Source organism: Rhinolophus sinicus, chromosome 8 (genome assembly GCF_057876585.1).
Source record: "Rhinolophus sinicus isolate RSI-liver-muscle chromosome 8, RSI-T2T, whole genome shotgun sequence".
Lineage (NCBI taxonomy): Eukaryota > Metazoa > Chordata > Mammalia > Chiroptera > Rhinolophidae > Rhinolophus > Rhinolophus sinicus.
In genome coordinates, this window is record NC_142508.1 from 54,166,190 (window position 1) to 54,192,306 (window position 26,117).

The following is a 26,117-nucleotide window of genomic DNA, read 5'->3' on the forward strand; positions in this document are numbered from 1 at the left end:
GGATGGATGAATCGATGGATAGATGAGTAGAGGGTAGCTAGATGATTGGACGGATGAATATGGGAGGGATGGATGGATGAATGAATAGAAGGATAGATAAATGGAATGGTAGATGGATGCATAAAAGATGGATACATAGCCAGGAAAAAGAAAAAAAAACACTAATTATTTCTGAGTGGTTCTTTTATGGTTTTATTTCCTTCTTTGTGCTTTTCCAGGAATAAGCAAATTTTTACAATGTATTGGTTCTGTAACCAGATTACAGAAATATATTTTATGTTAAAATGAATTACAATGCAAAGCAAAAAACAGTGCTCAAAATGTTGTAGTCTTTGTATCTGTCTCTTGCAAAGGGGTAATTTAGTTCTAGGTTGAGCTAGAGCTGAACACCATCCCCCTTCGGCTGCTATATACAGTCCCAGAAGAAAAATTCCAACACACAGCCAAAACACAAAGCGGCCTCCTGAATAGCACCCAAGAATCTGTGGGTAAGTCCAGCCAACTGAAAGAAAATGTGCAAATGGGATTTTCTGCCTAAAGGAGAGCGCTTTGGACGAAAGCCACAGCTGGCTAGGAAATCAGGAGATGAAGGAACAGTGGGTTGTTTTCACAGCTGCGACTTCATGTTGTAAGTTTATGATTGAAGGAGAAAGAGTAGGGCCACTGAAGTAGTCAAAGGACTTGCATTCGAACATTGGACACGGCTGAACAATCTGAGAAAACAAAGTGGCCTAAGTCTTGGCTGAGAAAAACGTGGGGACGCCATGTAGGTCTGAGCTGTTTCCAGTCCAAGAGATGAACTGAGGCAGAGTTTAAATTTAACGTGTTTGTTTCAGGGATGACATTTTTTGAGCAAATGTTCTATTAGTGTTAACTTTAAGTGAGGCAAACGCTACAATGAGGGACATGGGAAATAGAGTCCCCCTGAATTTTCTCACTTTCTCCTCTGTCCCTGGCTTACCCTGGGCCACGTAATGTGCCTCCAAGGACCTGAAAATGATAGGCACCCGGTTGCTGCTATTAACTGAGTATCTTGCCTTGTCTGCTGCATTAGACAACTGGGGGAGCCTCAGTTTGTTCCGTCAGCTCTCTTAATTAGAAGAGCCGAGTCCCGTTCTCTCTCCTAACACCCCCGCCCGGGGAGCCTCCCTTTCTCAACAGTACACCTCTGCTGGCTGCCAAACCCATCGAACACCTGCAGATTTCCCTCCCCCAGGCGCAGAGGCTCTTTAAAGGGCTCTCCCTTGAAAATTCTGTCAACTACCAGAGAAGATCTGCATTATGTGTGAAAGAGGGAAAGGAAAGAAACTTAGCATGCATGCATCCAATCAACAATGTGTGTATTTATTTATTTAACTTTTATAAGATACTTGACTATCGGCCAGACACTGTTCTAAGAGTTTTATTTAGAGGAATGTTTAATTTACCCCCAAAACTCTCACAAAGTGGGTATTAGGTTAAATATCCAAGACCATATAGTAAATTGAAGAGTCAGGATTTGGGCTCCAGCAGTGAGCTCTTCAGCAATATGCTGTGGTCACGAATCCCCAGCACCGTCCCAGGCACAGAGGGAGGACAGAGGATAGGGGAAGCCCTACCAAGATGAGCGGCCTGACTGGCCCCTCGCTTTCTGCAGACAGCACCACAACTATCAGAGGCTTCACTGTCCCAGACACGCTGGCCTTCACTCCTCACGGCAGCTCTCCAGCGAAGAGTGGATTGATAAACCCCTCATACAGAGGCGGAACTAAACTTTAGACTAAACATCACGCCCAAGGGGCGATGGGATAATGCATCGTGTCTAGACTAACAAGCGACAAAGCGTGGGCTTGGTACCAGTGTTTCTCAGAGTGGTCCTCACATCACCTGCATCAGAATCAGCTGAGACGTTGGACAAAAATGCAGATTTCTGGTTCTGCCCCAATCACGCTCAGTGTGAACCACTGGATATAGGGCCTGGCAGCCTGCATTTTGCACAAGCCCCAACCCCCCTCCCAGGTGATTCTGATATATACTCAAGTCTGAGAACTTTACCTACATTGTCCTCTTTGCTCTATCGCCTGCTACTACCGTGTTTCCCTGAAAATAAGACCTATTCGGACAGCCAGCTCTAATGCATCTTTTGGAGCAAAAATTAATATAAGATCCAGTATTATATTATATTATATTATATTATATTATATTATATTATATTATTCCCGGTGTTAGATTAGATTAGATTAGATTAGACCCAGTCTTATATTATAGTAAAATAATACCAAATCTTATATTAATTTTTGTTCCAAGAGATGCATTAGGGCTGACTGTCCGGCTAGGTCTTATTTTTGGGGAAACACGGTAAATACAACCTCCGTGATATGATGGTGACGATTATGATCATTAATATGAAATAACAGAGGAAGCAGTTCACATACAAGGTACGGATCATGAATGGACACTCCCTGCTTTCAGTTCTCATAGCTGCTTAGTAGGTCACTTTTCCACAATGAAACTGGAGGCCAGTTAACCCCTCTCGTTTCTTCTGCTTTCTCTTATACTTTCTGAATTTAACAGCATGAATACCCCTGTCATAGCATTAGGTGATGACATTCTCTAAAATCCTGTCTCCGACCCATGGAAGGTGATAATAAAAGCCAGGTAATGTAAATTAGTGAACTGTCTCACAGGACAGATCACTTCAGACTCTACACGTTGGAGTCAAAGTCTCGGGTTTATTGAATCGTTGCATTAAAGGGGTGGGCTTATACTTGCTTTCTTCATTTAAACAGTTCCATTAAAAAAATCAAAACCTTATTTTTCCTCCTACCATCCCAAGGAGAGCAGACATTCATATCAGAGAGTGAAAAGAAAACAAAATGGCTCAGTAAAAATCCTACCAAGAGCATAAATACATATATTTTAATCCAAGGCCTGATTTTGTATGTCTTTTCAGTTGGTTTTTTTTTTTTTTTTTTTTTTTTTTTTTTTTTTTTTTCTTTTTTTTTTTTTTTCAAAAAGGAAGGAAGGAAAGAAGCAGGGAAAGATGCAAGATGCAAGTGAGGGAGGGAAAGAGGGATGCAGGGAGGAGGGAGTGAGGAGGAAAGAGGAGGAAGGAGGAAAAAAGCCAAAGAAAGTGAGGATCACCTTAGGCCCTCAGCACCATTTCTCCAGCACAGTTAAGAAATGAGGGAGAACTTGTGACCCGCCAGCTGCATCCTGCAGAGGTGACCTCGTTAAAGGACTGGCTACCCTGCTGCCAAGCAGGTTTGCCTTCCATGCATAGGCACCGGTCAGAGACAGCACAGGTGAAAACTGAGTGGATTCGAATCCCAGCGGCCTTAGGAAATGGGTGACCCTTCATGCCCAGCCTCCACATCTATCACACGGGGATGATGTTAGTATCTGCCTCCTGGGAGGATTCATGGCAAGGGACTTGGGCCTTTTCTGCCCCGTAAGAGTCTACTAGTCAAGATTCATGCTTATTATGCTGTTAATATTTTTGTAACATTGGTGTTCCTTATTTCCCACCATGGCAGTAACTTATGCAAACAGAGGTGTAAATTGAATCATAATTTACATGCTCTAGAAATTCCTGATATTTATTTTTTTAAAGTGCCAGTGTAAATCTTATGTAAGAAAAAAATAATTTGTGTGTGTGTGGGGGGGGGGGACGGTGTTCAGGCTTTTCTAAGTCAAGTTTTCTGAACTTAAGGTATTTCTCTATGCCTTATCGTTAGGCAGAATGATTTTTAAAAGTTAACATCATTTTTGTAAATAAAAATAATATAGCCTCACTATGAAGAGGAAATAAGATAAAAGTCAAAGAAGAAAGCAAATATTGCCTACAATGCAACCACCCAGAAATAATCTCTGCTAATATTTTGTTTTCCAACCTCCTATAGCTTTTTATTATTTGTAATGTTATTTTTGTGAAGAAAATGCCACAACACCAATCGAGAATGTCTGTCTAGAAAATTACGTAGACAGGAACGACATCCACAGCCCAGTTTTCACAGAACTCACTCGCCGCTGTGATGAAACACAAATTGCATAATGAAATTTAATATTGAAACCCAGCTAACAAAATGTTATCCTATTTATATTTTATAGCTATTTACTTTTGTTGAATGTTCTTCTTAAAATGGAGCAAACTGCCTCCCATTTCTCCCCAGTCTGTAGTGAGGAGAACACATCTTAGAGTCAGTACCCTTGCAGAAATGCAATAGGGGAAAACAGGAAGGAGGGGAGACCTGCAGATGTGTGGCTTTTTGCCTGTCGCTAAATGGTGCCTGTGTTCCCCTGTGCCTCAGCTACTGCTGGATTTGATGTAGGGGTAGAGCAGTTGAAGAGGCTAGAAATGTCTTTTGATCATTGTTTTTTTAATCTATAGTTGGTCACTTCTTGTCTTCAAAACACATCAAAGGATGGCTAATGACAGGAATCACAGTGCGTGCGGTGATGCTATCAAACACTTACTGAGTGCTCACTGTGCTCTGTGCTTTCATGCATCATTGCCTTTAATCTTCACCAGACAGTAGAAAACAGGTACAAGTAGTAGGCCCATTGTACAGATTAGAAAACTGAGATGCACAGAAGTTAGGTAACTTGTCTGTGGCCACACCGTTAGTAAATGGCAGAGCCTGGACAAACCCAGCATTGTCAGACTGGCCATGCTGCCTCCCTAAGAGGACTCCACCCAGCAGGTGACACCAACTGGGACACAGAGGACGATGAACAAATCCCGAAGGCATAGAGTTTTGTGTAGAAAATACGCATTGGTTTTCTTTTACTTTCAAAAGCAAGCATTTTGTTAAAGACAGTTATATGCTGACCCTGCATGTACTCATTAGGATAAAAAAAATAAAATATTTAACTACATAATATTCTATAAATTTGCCTAATATTAACGTTGAAGAAGTCCCAGGGGAGTATTTCCTACTAGACTTTTTAAAAACAAATATAGCATTTAATATCTAGTTGGCTTTACAAGTGTATTGTGTTGCATTCTGCTTTTTTCACTTAACATTCAATCATGACATTTTCTCATATCATTAAATATTTTTCATGGCTACATAATACTCAATCACATGGATGTACCAGAATTTATATAACTTTTCCATGAGCTGTTTCTAAATAAATTGTGCTCCAAGTTAACATACTTCTACATAAAAACTTAACACACACACACACACACACACTCACGTGCACTTAATTCTGGAAGTTTTAACTATACACTGGATCTATAGTATACAGTATCCAACGTGGTAAAAAAAACCAAAAAACAAATAAACCTATTAAAGAGCATTAATTGTCCTTAGGTGACTTTACAATTCAATCATCATTAGACACTGACTAAATAAGATTTATTTTCTCTCTTGAGAATGTCTTCTCAACTTCAGCTTTTGTTCTCACTGGGTAATTCAGGTTGAATATGTAATACGAGGAGCAAGGAGAACAGTGTGTTAGCAGGAGGCAAATTGGTAAACATTTCCCAAAGCATCCAAACCCCTCCTTTTCTAGTATGAGGACCAGCTGAAACAGGCTAGCACGCCTAACACCTCTAAAATGTAACGCGCTCCTTAGGAACCAGAATTAATTTCCACGTTCAAGTCCCTGACATAGATTCTGTCTTCACTCTCTAGAGTTTAGATGGACGGATCAAGAAAATTATTTTTATGACTCAGTATTCTATTTATTATATTCCTTTAGAAAATTCCAGTCTATCTCTATTTTGTTAAAAAATAAAATTATTGTTCCTTTTCTGCTTAGAAAGAAATATTTCTACACTTATACACTAAAATGCATCTGCTTTGTGATATGTTAAAGTCTTTTATTTGAGACGGTAGACTGAGCTGAAAACTTACTCATACCTTAATTCAAACACAGATGCCTAAAATCACACACACACACACAATCCGACATGAAAGTTAATAATAGGATACCTGAAGGATACAATTCCTGAAACATAGGGATTAGATAGGATTACAGGTTAAAGAAAAAAATAAAAACACAGCAAGTATTGCTGCAGAAAGTGAGGGTTGGAGCTGGGAAGAGAAGGGGGTGCAGGAACCACACACCAGGTGACCAGCTATGGTACCACTGTGGGGAGAGTCAGTGATCCCCCTCCTCCCCACCACTGTGCCAGGTAACAACACCAGGGATGTGGGTTTCTACCTCTAAGGACAGCAGTGACTAATGGAAGCTACCTCAGTGGGTACCAGAGGGTTTTGTTTTCTTCTTAGCATCGTGGATGCTGTAATGCACCTGTCAGATTCCTCTTTAAGATGAAGGACTTATTTTCCCAGCCTATGGAACAGCCTTAAGTTCTCAGCCCTCTACAGAATCACCTTGGCTAAAGATCATCTTCTCCCCTAAGGTCATGTTCCTTTTCCACTGCCCACATGCAATGACAGATCACCACTGAGCTATAACGGCCTGGCTCCTTCACCCCAAGTCAGCACCACTCTGCAGGGCCATTGTGGCTTCAGAGTTCCCCAGGGGGTTGGCTGAGTTTCTGGTGAGACTGCATCAGAGCCCAACTTCTCCTCTACTCAAGACTGCTTCACTTCCCTCCATCCTACAGGTGACAGCCCCCGAAGCTCTCCCTAGGAAACTTCCTGTATGCCAATCTCCATCTCAAAGTCAACTTTTTGGACACTCCAACCTATGATATCACCCAAATGCAGGCTTGGGCCCCCATGCAAGATGGCCGAGGGGCACAGACTAAAGCCTCCGCAGGCCCAAACACCTTCGCGTAAGTCTGGGATAAGCTCAGCCATTGAATTGCCCTTGGCCATGTGACCTTTCCAAATACATTACACAAGAATAAAGAAAAACAACAGCAACAAGAAAACGCTGATGTTGAAAATAATAAGGGCAGCTACACAGTCCATTTGAAAGAACGGACATAAACACAGAGGAAAATCATTCTTAAAGAGGCACTGGGCACCGGAGAGTAATGTTTTAAGGCTTTAAACATGTCCTCTGAGACTTTATCTCATTGGCTTTTCACAGCCTCGGGAGTTAGGCATCATTCAACCTGTTTTACGAATGTGGAAACTGAGGGTCAGAGCATGAACTCTCTCACTGGGGCCAGGAATTGATCTAACTCTTCTGAAGAACATCATAAAAGTCGAGTTGACCTGAATATCAACATTCATATTGAAGGGCTGATCAGCTTGTAAAAAATAGCATCACATTGATATATAATAAAAAATTATTAATTTATAATTGCAAGACGCCTTTCATGGTAGTGAGCATGACAAGCTTGCTAATAGGCACCACTGGCCATTGATTTGGGCTATTAGAATAGCAGCTGTCCTCCCTCAATCAACCAGGCAAGTGTTACCCGTAACCAGGACGGACCTGGCACAGGTCCAAAAACAAAGCAATTTGCTCCTTTCCATTTCCCTAAATCTATCACCAAAATAACAGAGCGAATGCTCCCATTCAAATCACTTTTATATGTGCTCAGGCTGAACGAGACGGAGGCCCTTGGCAGGCGAAGCCTTCAGTATCCACTTTAGTGCCATCGATATATGAAGCAATCAACCCAGCCCAGGACTATGTAAATGTGACGACAAACATTTTAATAATAAATGAAAAACAGTCAGACCACTCAGTCAGGTACATGTGCTTAGAGTCAGTTTACGGGGTAATCGTGTGGATAGGAGAGAAAGAGGGTGCTGCACTGGAGAGGGGAGTGACGCCTGTAGCCAAGTGGAAAATATCTGGGGTGACGGGAAGATGCTGACCAAAGTCTTTATGTATTATCAGGATGTACCATTAACTCACAGAGCTCAAAGTGAGCTATGTGACCAGCTATGGTACCACAGTCAGTGGTACCACAGTCAGTATTCCATCACCAAATGGCATGAGGTGATGCAAATGACTGCCATGTGATGAGCAGTGGCTATGCGTCAGCCTCAGATTTCCCTTCCGCATCTCACTGAATGCTTGCCTTTGACAAGAAGCTCAGAGAAGTTAAGCAACTTCCCCCAGGTCGCAGAGCTATTAAGGGTTAGAGCTGGCATTCAAATCCAAGTATTCAGACCCCAGGTGTCTGTCTGTCACAGGTTCTGTGAGCACCAGAGCTGGGATGGTAACAAGCATGTACCCAGCCTGCTAAGCTGCAGGCCACACTGGCTCCTCTCCCTGGAATAATAGTATGGCGCTGGTGAGAGCCAACTACGAATAGGAGGAGCATACAGGAAGTATCTGTCGTGGATGGAGCTGGTGTCATGATTATGAAATGGGAGGGGCCTGTGTCAGCAAGTGGGGGGACCCGAGAAAATACAAAGCCCTCCATGGTCTCCAAAAAGTTAGGCAGCTCATATAACATTGCAAAGCCTGTTTGTTGCCTCTTTTAAAATGCTCAGAAAAATTCAGGCGTGACTTACTTTTAAGTCTTAGATACTCTGGTGACACCTACAAGGGCACAAATGATGAGGATGGAGTCTTGGTGTTTTGGTGTGGTAAAGATAAAAAATATCAGGATTTTGGTGCACAATTCACCAAAAACTTCCCAGAGCTTTGTAAATTATATATGTATATATCTATATATCTATAAACATAGATATATAGATATATAGACATAGATATAGATATAACAGGGACCCTCTTATGGAAATATACCCGTGTGCTTTTCTTTTCACATTTTCCCCCATCTTTCGCCAGAGGCATCTGGTTGCCTTAGGGAGGATTAGGATGTAGAATCAGGAATGCAAAGAGAGTGAAAGATTCAATATTCTGCCTAAAGACTTTAGTGAAACAAAAGTATTGAAAGCCAGGCTTTGCTGAGAGAGAAAAGGGCTTTCTAATTTGCAAACATTTTTTGTAAGCCTTATTAGGTAGAGATAAGTCAAGACTTCATGGAGGAGAGGTTCCCACCCACCCTGACACCTTTTTCACCTGGGGAATGCTGCCAGACTGGGAGACAAGATGGGAAAGCTCCCCAGATCTCAGAAAGTCTGGCTTTACCCAGAAAGCCCATAACCATTATGCCACAGAGCTTTATATTGTAAAGGTATGTATATTTCCAAGCATTTCACTCTACCTTATTTCCTATGAGCTCAACAGAATGAGAAAGAATTATACACACACACACACACACACACACACACACACACACACAGATGTGCCAAAAAGATGTATACACATTTTAAGAAAGGAAAAAAAACTGTATTAAAATTGTAATACTCAATATATACCGATAACAAAAGATGAATACCAGTCACATTTGACTTCTGAGGTGCTCAGAATGGCTACCATCAGTCTAATTTTAATACAGTTTTTCCCTTTCGTAAAATGTATATATAATTTCCACTTCCCCCTCTCCTCAAGATGAAAGGCAAGGTTTGACTCTCAGAGGCTCGGGTGTCCCCTAGTACCGAGTTGAGGGTGGAAAGGTGGCTTGTTTTTGCATGCTGAAACTACCAGAATTTTCTAAAAAATGGATGGGGTGGAGGTGGGTGAAGCTCTGTAGCTTAGGGGGGTTGGAATGAGCTCTTTTTAGATTGGGAAGAAGTCAGATTCTGAAGTATGTCTGTAGACCTTCTGGAACATTCACTGTACATTTTCACATTTTAAAGGTCCTGCAGTTAAAAAACAAAACAAACAAACAACACATACACACAAAAACCAGTATTCCCCAAACTTATTTAACTTCAAACCTTTTTTTTTTTCCTCATGTGCCTTCCTATTACTATTCTATAGAACAGTTTTCCGTAGACAGAGGTTTGGGAAATTCTGACTCGGAAAACTATTATGTACTGAGAACTGAGACCACCCAAATCAACATGGAATAGGTACGAAGACCAAGAAATGAGACCTCCTGTGTCAACCTGACTTGTTTGTTCCCAGAAACCTTTGCCCAAGAAAGATAAGACACTAAATCAGTAAAAACGTCACTGTTTCAGAAAATGAATGAAGATCAATTTACCTGAGGGAATAGTTCTATCTGGACAAACAGCTCATTTATCAAAATAACAACAATGATGATAATAATAATAATGTACTTCAAGACTTACCTAAGACCTTGCTATATAGTATGTCATGAGCTTTACCTGATGCCAGTTTCCTACCTTAAATCACAAGAGTCTAGATCCTCCCCCAAACTCTATAAATACCCATTCTGGTTTCGGCCTTTTGACACGTTGCTAAGATTCCGTCACGTGGTGTTCCTTATGGAAGGGAGCCTTAGCAAGTGTACCTGTGCTTTATTAACGTGAGTTATCTGGCGATTTTTGAGGGAGTTGCACTGTGAGCTGTTGACCACATGACTGAAAACCTGAACGTAAGAACCTAAATGATGTTTGAACGTGGTGGCTCACAGATACCTTTCCCCCTGTGGTCAGAACTCAGCACTGCCCAGGGCCCAGCGTGTTTCAGTCAGAAATCAGGACTCAGTCATTGTATAAATGCCTCTGATTACTGCTTGGAGCCCTTTCTTTAGGGAATGGCTTCCAATTGCTGGACCTGTCTCCCAGATCGCAGAGGGGCTCTCGACTCAGTGCCAAGTCAGTCAGCTTTTCTTCCAATGAATGAAGACACCCAAACTGGAAGGTATTTGAAGCTCGGCTGTTCCTACAAAGGTATCCAAACACTAAAAGTGGGGTCCACAGACCAGTGTCCTAACTCTTAAAGGGCCCATGACAAGATAAGTATGACTGGGAGCAACTTTGATAGAGTCATATTCTTTAAAGCTTTTATTTTGTATGTCTTTGTTTTCTTTTTTAGTAATAGTTTTTATTATATTGTTAAGAAAAACTGTTTAAAACTTCAAAGTAAGACAAAAATGTGTTTGGGGGTGGAGAAGTTCATTCAAAATCACATACAGGCATTTCTTAACAGGTCCAGTCAGGGATTGTTTATCTAGGGAAATGTAATTTGTCCAGCTCGTTATTTACCACTCATTGAAAGTTGCTGATTTAGTAAAACTACACTTGTAGATTTCTGCATAGTAGAGATGTAAATAATATTCAGTAGGAAAGATAACCCCAATGGTTACAATTACTTGTCTTTTAGGATATTAACCAGCTTTGCACATAACAGACTTAGTCTAACATTTCTTAACCATTAAATTGCCTACAAATAGCTCTTCAAATGTTCTTTGAGTCAGACTTATCATCTTATTGGCCTGCTTTTTTATTCATGAGTTTGGACCTGTGTTCATTTGATAGTTCTATATGAGTTATGTTTTTCTAAATTAAAAAACATAACTCATAAATTATTTTTTTCAGTTACAGTTGACATTCAGTATCATTTTACATTAGTTGCAGGTGTACAGCATAGTGGTTAGACATTTCTACAATTTATGCAGTGATCCCGCCCGATTAGCCTAATACACACCTGGCACTATACACAGTTGTTGCAACATTATTGACTATTCTCTATACTGTACTTTATATCTCCATGGTCATTCTGTAACTACCGATTTGTATTTCTTAATTCATCACGTTTTTCACTCAGCTCCCTAGCCCCCTCCCCTCTGGCATCCATCAGTTTGTTCTCTGTATCTATGATTCTGTTTCTGTTTTGTTTGTTCATTTATTTTTTTCTTTAGATTCCAGATGTAAGTGAGATCATATGGTATTGGTCTTTCTCAGTGTGACTTATTTCACTTAGCATAATACCCTCTAGGTTCATCTGTGTTGTTGCATATGGTAAGATTTCATTCTTTTTTATGGCTGAGTAATATTCCATCGAAACTATATTTTGACTTTTTTTTTTTTACAAAAGTGTCAGTCTGTGATTCATTCAAACAAAAGAAAATAAAAGAAGTGGTCTTTCACTATAGAAAATTTGAAATACACTGTTCTAACTCTGAGCTCTTACTGCTTAAACTCTTGGAGATTCCTTAGTTTCTGTTCTTTCTGAGGCCTCATGATTCAGGATTTTGGGTGCACCTGTGAGCTACACAATTTCCTTCCATTATCCCTTTCCTTAAAGTCTTGGGTTGGTGAGAGTTTATCAGAACTCACAAAGTCACTAAACTGTAGCTGTCGCAGGCAAAGCACTTTATAACAGAGAACATCTGACCTCTACTTAGGTGTACAAATAAGCTACGACCATCACAAAAATGTGCCTGATGAAAAATGTACATGATGAGAGGGAAAAGTTTGAACTGGGCTACCTCAAAAGCAAAGCAGGCAACTTTGGACATAAAACCATTTTTATGCACATCTCTATCTTAGACCTCTTACTGTAGAACTGCCTTGATCTTACTCCATAATAATCAAAACACCTGGAAGTTTAATCAGCGCTGCTATGAACCAGACTCCACAGCTTCAGTAGGAGCTGGTGCTGCCCATCTCTCCTGAATACGGATGAAGGCCTGCTTCCAGAGCATGCCTTCCGTGCCCCGTTGGATACTGGGAATGACCACTGGGCCACACTGGATGGGCATCCACCTGACGACCCCAGGTGCCCACTACCTTCAGTCCTCCCTGTTCTTAGTCTTGTCCCCTCCTTCAGTGCCTAGAATTTGATGCTGAATCCCTTTCCTAGCTTGATTTATCCCCACTCACCCTCACTTTTTGTTTTTAAGTAGACAAACGTCTTTCCACTGAAAAAATGCAGCGCTAACCAAATTCCTTGGAGGTTTTGTCTCATATTTTGAACTGTTTTCAAGCACTACTTATTTCTTTCATGTTATTCAAAATCAATGTTTCCTCATTTGGAATCCCCCTGCCCCCAGAGAATTTAATGTATACATAGGGAAATTAAAACCAATTTTAGCTAAAAATAGATCTTGTGGGAGGTCTCTGGAATCAGCTGACAAGCACAGTTAAGAGGAACCTGGATGGCTGACAACTGTTTTGGCTTCAGATGGGAATAAAATAGGCTGGTGTGGTGGTTGGCCCCTTTTCAGGGGCGGTCTGCCAAGACAGCATTTACCAAGTAGCTCACAAGTAGAAGCAGGGTTGTGGGGGGTGGGGGGCTGGAACCTGGAGGCTGGGCCACCACCACACTCTGCTGCCCCCAGAAGCGGCTGGGATGTGAAGAGGCCAACCGCATGTTTTAGCAGGATTGAGGTCTGTGACTTTTCAAGGGAACGTTCTCCTAAGGACTGTGGTCTGTAATTCTGAAATCCAAGAAGATCAGCATTCCAAAAGGGTTTTCGTAACTCGTTTGGCCACCAGACCCAACCTGAACTAATGTGATTGTATTTGTGGCCCTTGTTTATCTTACTTGAGGTAAATATTCACGTTCGACTGCTGAAGTATCTGATTTATTACAGGATGCTGCCCCAGACCCCCCCGGTGGAGTCGTGTAATAAACAGCACATGCACTTTATTAGTTTCCTAAATTCTGAAACACATAAACACATCTGTATCTACGGTTGGGAAGAATCACTTACATGCTCTTCAGGGAGCATCCTTTTAACATTTAGTCCCAAGAGACCCAACATGAGAGAACAGTATGTACATGTGTATTGGAGGGGGAGTGGGGAGGCACGTGTCCCTAGAGCATGAAAATGCCTGAAAGGGAGACTTAGAGGAAATAGGCAGAACAGGTGTTCTGTTGCAGAGGAGCCAGGCTTTACTGAAAATTCTGGGTGCCACATTTGGTAGACAGTGGCACTGCCCATTTGAACGGCATCATTTGGTAGATACTTCCTCCCTGGCCTTATCTTTCAAATGATAAAATCAACCAACCTATACATAGAGCTTGCATGTGGCAACAGCTGTCCTAACACTTTTGCATGTGTTATTTTCATGAATCCTCAAAACTTTAGTTCCATTTTACAGATGAGGAAACTGAGGAGCTAATAAGTTGACTGACTGGAAATATTACCAATTGTATGTGATGGAGGTAAGCGATCAAGCCAGGAGTCCACACCAACAACCCTGTGAAGCTCTCGGGGACACCCGATTCTGTCCTCAAAGGAACGGACAGGAGCACTTGTGTGAGAGGAAACTGGATACCGCATTTCATATGAAGAGAACATGCCAAGTCAGGAGGTCAGAGCGTGTTTGCACCACTGGCACTTCTTTTGACATATTAGATCTTTCAATCAACTTTTACACCCTCATCCATAAAATGGGATTTGTAATCCTACTTACAGCGCAGTTGATCTGATTAAATTGATAAACTGGTATCCCCTTTCCTGGACCAGAGGAATTCAAACTGAAAAACCTGCTCTCATCTTAGGGATTTTACATGACTACGGGGTCTCTCTCTGCCGGTTTACCAACTCAATTTTTACCCGGCTGATTCCTTTTGGTGTCTCAGGTCTCAACTTCTCAGACAAAATGTCTTTGGCTACCCGTTCTATACAGTAGCCATCCAGAAATTTCTATCATATGACCTTGCCTTATTTCCTTCATAGTCCTTATCATCAGCTTTTCACATATCATTTTCCTGTTTTCTTAGGTGCCTATTTCTATTAGGTGCCTGTCTCTTTCTCTCCACAAGAATAAAAGCTCCAACACAAGAGGCATCTTTTTTTTTCCTGGTTCAAAGTGTTATCCTTTGTACCTAGTACAGTGTCTGGCATAACATAGGTGATCATTCTGTGTTTCTTAAAAAAAAATAAAAATTAAAAAATAAATAAATAAATAACGGACTAAAAAACAGTAGGGACTCCACATATGTCATATCCTTTCCTACCTCCTATTTCTAGCTCCAGAAGGAGAATGTGAATTTGGTCAAATACAAAAAGTGCTTGGGGATATTGTCACTGACAAGTATTTGAACCTCTTGCCCTTTTGCTTTCAGGCCAACAAAAATTTCCATGAAAATTAAAATCAAAAGGTCAGACAGAGGGCACAGCAATTATTAGAATGTGTGTGGATTTGATCTGTTATAGGATAATAGGATCTTTTGCCTTCTCAAACTACTTAAAGCCATGCTTAATTTGTCCTAATTTATGTTTTGATGCCTTACTCAGGAAGCAGCCTAACTCATGTTAAATTAGGAGACGCTCCTGTAATATCCATATGTTCCTGTGCAGGAGTCCCCCCTTATCCATAAGGGACTGTTCCAAGACCCCCAGTGGATGCCTGAAACTGTGGACAGTACTGCACTATATATATATATATATATATATATATATATATATATATATATATATATATATATATATATGGCCAAAAAATGTGTAGACATTTTAAGAAAGGAAAACTGTATTAAAATTGTTATATTCAATATATACCGATAACAATATATGAATACAAGTCACGTTTGACTTCTGCAGTTACAAGTGGTTACCATCAGGGTCCAGACACTTCTGATTATGACAAGCTACTGCTTGAGCAACGTTGACCAAAGTGTCCACTTGTATACATTTTTGGGCACCCCTGGTGTGTGTGAGTGTGTGTGTGTGTGTGTGTGTGTGTGTGTAATGTTTTTTTCCTATACATATACCCAAATTGCCAGCATCACTACTCTTGTGCTTTGGGGCCATTATAAGTAAAATAAGGGTTACTTGAAAACAAGCACCGCAATACTGGGACAGCAGATCTGATAACCGAGACGGCTACTAAGTGACTAAGGGTTGGGGAGCGTCTGCGGCGTGGGGACTCTGGACAAAGGGAGAATTCACCTCCCTGACTGGACAGAGCGGGATGGCAAGAGAGTTCATCATGTTACTCAGGATGGCACCCACTGTAAAACTTACAAGTCATTCATTTCTGGAATTTTCCCTTTGATATATTGACCATGGGTAGCAGAGACTAAAGAACGCAGAACGGCAGAAAAGAAGGGAACTACTGTGTTCTTAATCCCTTGAAGAAAAACAGAGATGAAAGAGATTTACACCAGTTCCAGATCCCTGGGAGTAAAGACGCCCAACAGGTTGAAGAGTGAGGCCATATGGCAGCACTTAGAATTTAACTGTCTTAATGAGGCAATCTGCTCACCAGCCTCACCAGTGAGAGACCTGGCCTGATGGCTGTCCTCATCCCCTGCCACCTAAAAGACACTTGCATTTGCCTGTGCTGGGTTCTAAACATTCTCATGCATGGAGCACAGCCTGCAGTCATAAACCGTAGTACCGAAAGCGGCCTTGGCGATGGAGTAAAACACCCTCGTGGTGGACCCCCTTGCTTTCACAAGCCCCCCATCACTCCTTTCCTTCGGAGAACAGCATCTCGTTTCCCCAGACCTGGTCAATAGGGATACGGAACCCTCTGGGATACCATGATTGGCTCAGGGATAAGCACATGACCCACGCTGGACCAAGAGAGAGCCATGGCATGTTTGCTGGAACACCTGGAAAAGAGAGGTTCCGGGGTATTAAGCTGGAAGAACAGAAGGCTGGGACTGCTGGTAGCCATCCCGGGGGGAAGCCTCTGAGAGTGAGGGGCGCCAACACTATAGGAAGCAGAGCGAAGGAAGGAAGGGGGATATTGGTAACATCATTAGAGCAGCTACATCCAGGTCTCCCTAAAGCCAGCTCAGACCTGTGAGCTGCTAACTCCCTTTATTTTTGCTGAAGCCAGGTGGAGTTGGGTTACTTTGGATTATGATCAAAAAAGTCCTGACGACGTAATGCACCCTCATCATACCAATGAGGAAACAGAGGTCCAGAGCGGAAAAGGGTCATACAAGTCCATGTTTGAGCTGGGAGAGACTCCAGTGATTCTGCGTCTCTTTTAGGAAACTTCATAATGTCTCCCCCAGTCTAGACCCATGGAGTCCTCTGGGATTCTGCTCTCACCCTTATTTCACATTCAGCTGCTCCTCAATCATGTGGCCATCTTCCCTGCCCATACGTCCCAACCACCTCCATCGCTGAACTTCTGAAATGCTTCCATGAACGCCTGAGCCTTCCCTCATCTTCTCTCTCATCTGTCTCCTAATCCACATCTGCAGAAAGCAAGCCACACTCTCTGATCAAGACTCCCCTTTTCGCACATTACCATATTAACAATTCAAACCACTGAGAAAAGGTTTGAAAGTCTCAGTCAGGGCCAGCCAGCCCCTGCCCATCCTCTTAGCAGTGCCCTCTGCTACCTTGCCCAGCAATAACAGCGACCATAACAGCAATGGGTTGGTGAAAACAACACAAACAACACGTGCTTTTCGTCTTTTGCAGCATATCATTTGATCCACACAGCAGGCTTAAGAGCAATGGTGACTTCCTGGAGGGGAATTTAAATGCCAATAAGGGGCAGGCAGAATAAAAGAGAGAGCCTGCTGGGTGACAGGAAGACCAGACTAGCAGGGCCACAGGGCAGGCCTCAGATGTTATGACTGCAATACTACTTCTGAGGCTGATATTTTAGTGCTTAGTATGGACCAGCCACTATTCACGGCCCTTTGACATTTACTCCTGAGAACAACTTATTGGACTGGTTGCCATTAGAACATCCATGTTTCAAATGAGGAAACTGAGGCACAGTGTTTACCCCCCCAACTGGCTCGAGATACTTAGCTGACAATGAGCTGAACTTAGATTTGAACCCAGGCAGCCTGCCTCTAGGGTCTCTATTCTAGAGACTCAATACTGCCCAGAAGTGATGAGTTTTTTTTAAAGTGAAATTCTCAGTGTTGACAACACATTCCTGTCATGAAACACTCCAGACTGTCACACTGAGCAGCCAAACAGGACAGACATATCTGTGGGGCAAATGGAGCCCAAGTGTGATTCCTCTGATCTGTTTATTTCTTCTATTCTCCTGATAAGAAAACTTACACCGAGAGAGCTACATCTCTACCGACATTCCTCATCTCATAAGTCCCTTCCACTCGGTTATTTCACGTTTCCCAATCTTCAAAAGATAATTGAGGACCCAAATCCAAAGAGAGGAACTCTAGCATTTTATTATATCCCTCCCTAAGTTGGATATGTGTTCTTCGTATTCTGCAGTTATTTCATTGCATCATTTTACATTTATGAAATGAAGTAGTCAGTATAATTCATTTACGGGGATCCTAATAAATACTAATTGACTGATTACTAGATTGTTATAAATATGTGAGTAGGAGGGAAGGGCAAACCTGTAAAAATACTACATTTCTACAGGATTCTGTTTAAATATAGGAAAAAAAAACTCTCATTAATGTAAACAGGAGTCTACATTCTGACTCAAAGTATAATCACCTTCCTAATGACAGAGTGAATTAAATGACATCAGAGTAATTTTTCTTGACATATCACAACAGCTTAAAACAAATATACCACTTGAAATTTCAACCTTATTCACATATTTTCAGTCCATGTAATGTTAAATAATTTCACTAATCAGTTCATCAATCTCCCAATCTGAGAGTAAATACAAGTTAGTAGTGGGAAGGACAACCAGAAACTGGAAAGGAGATTATTATTGTTTTGTGTTTTTTGTTGCTGTTTTTTTTAATCACCAAAACAGAAAACAAAAACAAAAGAACTTAGGATGGTCTTAAGGATAAAGGATATAAAGAGACAAAAGCCCAAGTCCACTTGAACTCAGGAAACAGGCATTTCCCCACCTGCCAGGTTGGAAAGTTCATTCATTTTTTACCATCCAAATGAAATCTTTTCAGCAGGGTCAAAAGGGCTTTTGTTTTGACATTTAATTCACTGGCGATGTATTTCCTGTGTTAGAATGCAAAACACCTCTCAGACTGCTTTTTCATTAATTGCCTTCATTTTTCAAGTTCCCTGTTTGATTTATAGTCAATTAAAAACACCCTGGAAAGCCATGACTCATGTATGGTAAGTACAAATATGATGAATGCAACAGGATGCACTCTCCATGGATGACCCACACCTAACCAAAGTCAGAGCGTCAGAGTGGGATCGCCGAGCAGGGTCTTGGTGAAAGGAACTCATGGGGAGGGTGCAAAGCCAGGAATACACGGTCCTGAACAAGATGCCACCAGATCCATCCAAAACAAGGAAGAAGGGGGACTTTTCTATATTTTTCTATCTTACAGAGGAAGAATGAACTTGGCTATGAACAGAAAATACATAACGTGGTAGGAAGTTCTCTTTGTCTCATCCAGATTGATGAAAGTGGATGGGAAAATTAAGTGGCAAATTGCCTTGATATTTCACGACCAACATCAACCAATACTACAAGACCCTAGACCAGAACTCTGGATAAAAGCCTGGACACGGGAATCCTGGGTTCAAATCTTGCCATCACCTATGATGAGCAATATGACCTTGGGTAAATTGTTTCACCTGGTCCAGCCTTAGTATCCTCACCTGTAAATGGACACATGAAAGTGCTTTTCCCCTAAGGGCTGTTATGAGGTTCAAGGGGGCTGGTACAGTAAATGCCCGCTGTGAAGGCCACCGATGCCCCAGTGGTCAGCACTGGTGGTGCTTTATAAAAGTCCCGACATCTGTTCCTAAAGTTTTCACACTTGTTACATTTTCTAGAAAAGCGCTCTCTCTCTCTCTCTCTCTCTCTCTCTCTCTCTCTCTCTCTGTCTTCTCTCTCTCCCCCCCCCTTCTATCAGCATAGGCATGCAGCCCTTCATGAGAAGATCTCTGAAGAGTTGACCCTGATTCTCCAGAAAAATGAACATACTGAAACTTCAGAAGAACCATCAGAAAAGTCAAGAGCAAAAAAGTAACATTAACTTAATGCCTAGATCAATGATTTCCCACCAAACTGAGGTAAATAAGAATATTTGGTACATTTTTTACAAAGCAAAATCTACTCAAAGGACTACATTTTCTTCTATAATTAGTCCTTACACTTGTTTTGTTTGGTTCTTGGTGCCAAATGACCTTTCAAAAGAAAATTTAGGCTAACGTAAACAGGGTACTCATTTAATTGCTTACGTTTTAAATCTTTTTATATCCAGACTTAAGATAATGTTTTAAAATATGCTCTTATCAATCCAAGATTTAAAAAAGAAAAATCTACTCATCTGTGAAATTCAAATCCTAGAATCACTGCTTTAGATGTTTTTTTCATCTCTTCGCATTTTTAATGCCGGTGATTTATCTTCAAAAAAGCTAGGGTAGATGCCCATTGTAAGGAAATTGAACCTAAGGTCCATGAATAACAACAATAATAACAACAGCAACAACAATAGCAATAATAATAGGAATAATAAATGCAGCTTCCATTTATTCATTGCTAGTTTCCAAGCATTTTTCCGTCAGTTATTGCATCAACTCGAGAAGTAAGGGCTGCCATTATCCTTCTTAGACAGATGACATAATTCAAACTCAGAAGATTCAAATAACTCACTCATGGTCACACAGCTAAGATGTGACTGTGTCATATGTTTGAAACCTAGTCGATGTGAGTTTAAAACTAGGTGACCCTAACTGCAATATTAGAACCATCGGGAGGATGCAATTGGAGCCCACCCTTTTCACAATCATCAGAAGGTGAGGTTCCTCCCCCGGGGGGGTTTCTAAGAGGCAGCAGGGAAGAAGCTGACTGGCTCTGTGGAAAACATGCCCTGATGAGAAAAAAAGGAAAAAAGCAGGAGGTAGTCACAGGTGTGAGCCCTTTCTCTCCAGCTTGAACGAACAACTTTGTGCGCCCTCCCATGTAGGCTCAGGTTACCCTGGGACGGCTGCCTCCTTTGCAGTCTGTTTCCGTCTCTCTCAGGAGTCTCTTTGTGACTTGGGCCACGTTGTTTTGTTAGGGTGTGCAAAGAGACCTCCTCCATGTTTCCCAAACTGGCTCGCAGTTAATAGAGTGGAGCAGAAATGATACCTGTGCCTCGTGAGCTGAGGGAGTTAATCACCTGGGGCACCATTCCCCCATTCTTTATTGTCCCCCTGTCTGCTAGCTCGGTGACAGAAGGCACAAGACGGCAGGTCCGAGTTGGAAGTAGCCTGGGTCCTCGAGCTCCTGCAGGGAGGGCAGCCACTCGGAGGAGAGCTACGCAGGGGTGCAAAATGAGCATTGATTCTGTTAGGTCACTGGGGTTGTTTGGTACCGAGCCTATTCTGACAAATGCACGTTCTTTATTAAAAGTGTAATTGCTTGTAAGTCTGCATTTTAGGTAAACTCAGGTGTGGTCATTTCTCTCTGTGTCTCTGTGTGGCTTTTCTGTGCGTAGCCCAGGAGGAATGATCCATAAAGGATGACCAAGTGGGGAGAAAAGTGCTGACCTGATAGTGGTTGGGTGGCCAGGGAGTGTCCTTTCTGGACACTGGTAGTTGGAGAGTTTTCCCACTCACAGAAGCTGGAGCATCACGAGTATGGCGGCTTTCCCTAGCAAACACGACGATCACAGATCCCTCCACAATGCCACAAGGTCTGTTTGAGCTGAGAGCGGCAGGGAAGAATATGCCCTTCTGCAAGTTTACAGAACACAAGATAGGGAAGGGCTTATAACTTGGTCTTTTTCCACATCAGCTGGGTGGCTGGTCGGTTTTCCAAGTCAGTTATTCTTCTGGAGCTGGGTATCAGCTGGGAGGCTGGCACCAGGGTGGCTTCCAAATCTCATGGTACCAAGATGGTGGCTACCAGAATCATATGATTTTCATGTTGCAGGAGAAGCCACCACACCAACCAATTGGGGATAATTCTGGGTATTGGAGGCCATGAGGAACTCCTGCCACAAACCCCTCACAGATTCCTCCCTGAGACCAAAGACCTTGAATGGATCTCTCCTTTTTGAGTTTCTGCCTTCTAAGCTGTTTTCTCCTTTCTTCTTGTATTTCTCATCAAAAAGGGGCATAACCACATACATCTTCCCAGCTCATCTTTCAAGACTGAGATAAAGCCAGGGAAGTTTTGTCCAAGTCATCATGAGTTGGGGGCTTTGCACCACACAGTGGAAGAAGACACAATAAAATCATTCCCCTGGTTACATTAGAAGAAATAGTGGGATACCATGTTTTGATCCTAGAAGCTTGTTGAAAAATGGCCTTTTAAAGACGAAAGCAAGTCTAGTTAGTGGAAAGAAGAGTAGAATAAAGAGTTATTGGGATGTGACGGAAATAAAAGGCTTTAGAACAACTGAGGGAAAGATGTATCGAAGTGAACAGTGAATAAAATATTAGGGAAATAAAAGGAGTGGAGATGACCATTAGTAACAGTTGAAGTAGAAAAAGATAAGGCATTGAGAATTGAGGAGAAAGATGAAAAAGGATAAAAGGAAATATTACTGTCTGAACAAAGAGAGCAGGGAGCCGTGGACAGAATAAACATTCCCTGTAACCTGCTAAAAGCTGAACACAGAATTGGTTGAATATAAGTCTGGGGTACGAGCAGATAGACTGGGTCTGTCAGGCAGAGACAACACTTTCAGACAACTTCATAGAATAGTGAAAAGTATAGCCATCAATTGATTGTGCTGTATTTACACCTTCTATAAGACAAAAATTCACAATGATTGGAAACCAAAGTTCTTAAATTGAAAAGATAAAGGAAAAATGGAAAGCGCAAATGACATAAGTGAAACCCAAGATACTGTCACTAACCTGGAGTCTTTCAGCATCTGTTATTCCCTAGAACACCCCTAACCATTTCTTGGATTTTGGTACTTGACCCCAAATATCTAAGTATTTTAATACTTTCTGGTTTTGTTTGATGCTTTTCAGTTTTTATCCACATGTTAACCTTGTGTCAATATAGTGTTCATTCTGAAAGCACCCACCACTCATTGGTTGCTTGGTTAATTATGTTTTTCAGAAATAGAAGGGTCTTTTGTTGAACTATAGGGAAATACATGAAAGAAACTGAGAATGAGAGAGGAAAGAGGGAGGAAAGGAGCTAGAGAAAGACAGGGTGGGGGATGGAGAGAGGGAGAGAGAGGCACAGAGGGAGAGAGAGAGAGAGACTTAAAATGTTAGTTGGTTAGAGGGCCAAGTCCATTCAGTATTTGGGGCTTCTTATTGCTTCTTACAAGTGGAATAGAGCAATATATTGCTACTACATACTTCTGGAAATCCAGATTTTCCCAACAATATTTAATAGGCATTCTCAAATCTTCATTGAGGCCTAACTGACCTTATTCACAGGGTCTACACTCATAATAATCTATGCCCTTTGCTTTGAGATGAACTCAGAAGTACCCAACTAGATTTGCTCTCTGTATTTTTTTTCATTCTAATAAGATATATGAACCTACAGTTTCACTGAGAGGGGGCAGTCTGATTTTGCTGTTCCAACAATTCACATACAAATTTTAAAATATCCTCAAATCTCATATCATTGACTTTCCCTGATTGTGCTATCGTTGATAATCAACCCAGTTCCATTTAGCATTTACTAACTTACACAGAACCAACAACCATAACCCACTTAATTACTTAGGGGATTGAAAACACACACACACACACACACACACACACACACACACACACTGTGATATTAGAATGTACAGTATGGTCTAGTTTAAATTAAAAAGATCCCCTAAAGTATGATTGTTTCCAGCTTCTCAGCAGTGAATTAAAAGCTGTTTGGTGTAGTGAAGATTACAGCAGCAATCACATTTATGGGCCTGTTTTGCATACCAACGCTATTAATTTCCATACTCAGGGTGGCTTCACATTTCCACACATGTTAATATAGATATAATTTGGGATAATCACTTAGAAAAAAAAGAGAAGAGAGAAAGAAAGGGAGAGGGAGAAGGAGAGAGAGAGGGAGAGAGAGAGAGAAAGATAAGAGGGGAGCCAGAAATATGATTCTATTAAACCCAGTTCTGTTTGAAACATATTGATTCTGATTAATAACAGAATCAAAAGACAAATGAGGGTTCCTGATGGCCTGACCCAAGAGTCACACTCAGGGATCAAATTAATATGAAATCACATATTGGAATTCACTTATTGTGCCAGTTCTGCACCTTGTCATTACAGACTCTAATTACTGAAATGATTTCATTGGCATAATTGCATCAAGATGTGCCTGGGCTTCACCTTGGACAGCTCCCTTGATGCTCAACATTGCATCTTCATTATTGTGTTCCTTTCAACTCTTAAAATGTGTTCCAGCCTCACAGAACAATCCAATCGAGCAGACTGATTTTTTTTTTAACTTTTCTTTAAGCATGCCAGACACATAGCACAGGAATGAAGGGCTGTGGCCAGCCTGGGAGGCAAGCCTGAGTCCACGGGGGCAAATGTACAGTTATCTTCCCTGAAGGGATCTCGGGGCATCTGACCGAATTAAACAACTGTTTTCATATTCTTCCTTCCCAAATGTAAAAGACAGGTGCTCAAGAGCCTACCATGAAATGTTGTTGTTTTTTTGTCTAACATCAGTTTTAAATTCTATTGTGCTGAAACCATGCTTGTTATGCATTTAGCAATGCATTCCATGTTCTCATAAAGATAAAACAATGTAATATCAGCATTAAAAAACAGGAAGAGATGAGAACCACAGGTCTGAGGGGAGCATATTTTAAGGAAATTAATTGGAATTTGGGGGGTGGGGGCAGGACTCGAGTTTAATCTACAGAACAGTCATTGGAGGTTTCGAATCTTTCTGAAAACCATCTTATTAGCTTTAGGAATAAGAGTTTTGAATTCCTATGCCTAAAAATTCCCAGAAGCCGCCATCGTGCCCTCACCATTATTTTGATCTCATGCGATGTATGACAAACAACAGGTAGAAGAGCGACCCACAGGAAGGCAAAGGTTTTGCTCTCAGGGCTCTGCCCAGACGAAATGGATTTCATTTCCTTTGCACAGAGTAGCAGTACCCACATTGAAAGCCGATGGTCCCCTTTTTTGGGGAGCGGTCGGGAAATGTCCACCAGTAATAAAATACTAAAAGGACATACACAGGACTCTATTCACCTGTGAGCTGACAAGGCCCTAATTCAAGACCTACCATTCTGGATCAAGCAGAATGAGAATAATGAGCAGAGACCACTGAGTGTAGGGACCACTACATCCTGAGACCCATGAATAGACACTGGGGGACTTAAATATGACAACAGACCAAAAGCATCATCAAGTGACACTGCTTACGGTTTAGGATCGCCCGGTCCTCAATGAACTCGGCTGGCTGATCGATATGGAACACTTTCTGCTGAAATCCAGGAGTGCAGTCCAAATCGTCTGCAGATGTTAGCAGCAGCACCTGAGAAAACCGAAGCCATCAATATTGTAACAGCGCTTGTGTGTTTGCCCTGCTAACTTTTACCAAATCTGTGACTTTTAGAAATGAACTGAGGTTTTAATTTCATCTCCCAAAGGAAGAGATAAGTTGATACTTCTCCCGCGGTTGCCAACAATTTTGTTTTGGCAGTGAGATTTGGAAACCGTGCAAACGGGAACAGCTGCAGCAGTTTCCATGAAGTTGGAGTTAAAGAAATAACTTTGTCAGATTTTTACACCTGCGAAGACTCTCACCATGGTTTCCGTGTGTGAGACTTCATTACAAAAACTGTCAATTTCATAGGATGCCTGGGCTAAAACCAGCTTCACTTTCATAGACGCGAAGGAGCGTTGTTGTCTACGAAGAGGAGCAAAGCGGAACCACTCCTTTGGAAGTTACTTTTCAAAGGAACCTGGGGCCCCTTAGACCTTCATGGCCCAATGTGGTGGTGTCATGCAGAGTGTCACGCGGGGTGTCAGCTCCCGCTCCCCACATAAGAACGCAGGACATGGTGAGGCCAAAAAGGAACACCAACAGAGCCATAGATAGGGGAGTCAGACCACTATATTCTCTCTGGAGCTGGGTTGGAGACACAGGAAGTAGGATCCACACGCTCCACAATCCGCCGCCCACTTCTCTGCCTGCCTGCCTGCCTGCCTGCCTGCCTGCCTGCCTGCCAACCAGCCAACCAGCCAGCCAGCCAGCCAGCCAGCCAGCCAGCCAGCCAGCCAGCCAGCCAGCCAGCCAGCCAGCCAGCCAGCCAGCCAGCCAGCCAGCCAACCAACCAACCAACCAACCAATCAACGCAGCCACGGAAGTTATATCAGAGGCTAATTGGCTAACTGGTTACAGCTGATGGCCAACCAGTCACAGCTGACGGCCATCTACTACCCGGGCCAGCACCTTTCCACGTGAGGCCGAGAGCCTGGAAACTGCTCTCTGGGACTCTGTCCCCACAGGTGGCCATGAGCTCACGTGGTTACTGAGCTCTTCTTATGTAGCTGGGATGAAATTGTCAGTATAAAATACGTGCTGGGTTTTGAAGATTAAATACTGAAGAGAAAAAGAAAGCAAAATCTCTAATTAATATTTTTTAGATGGATTATACATTCAAGGATAATATTTTACAGATTTGGACTATTATTAATTTCACTGCTTTCTTTTTACTTTTGTAGA

General features: G+C 41.9%; 1 protein-coding gene across 1 annotated transcript in view; it reads right to left on the reverse strand.

Moving 5' to 3' along the window:
• CDH13 (cadherin 13) overlaps positions 1 to 26,117 on the reverse strand; it is a 985,128-nt gene that overhangs the window by 749,937 nt on the left and 209,074 nt on the right. The window contains exon 2 of the mRNA XM_019743731.3: positions 24,812 to 24,923. Coding sequence (XP_019599290.3) covers positions 24,812 to 24,923 — 112 coding nt within the window. The remainder of the gene's footprint in view (positions 1 to 24,811; positions 24,924 to 26,117) is intronic.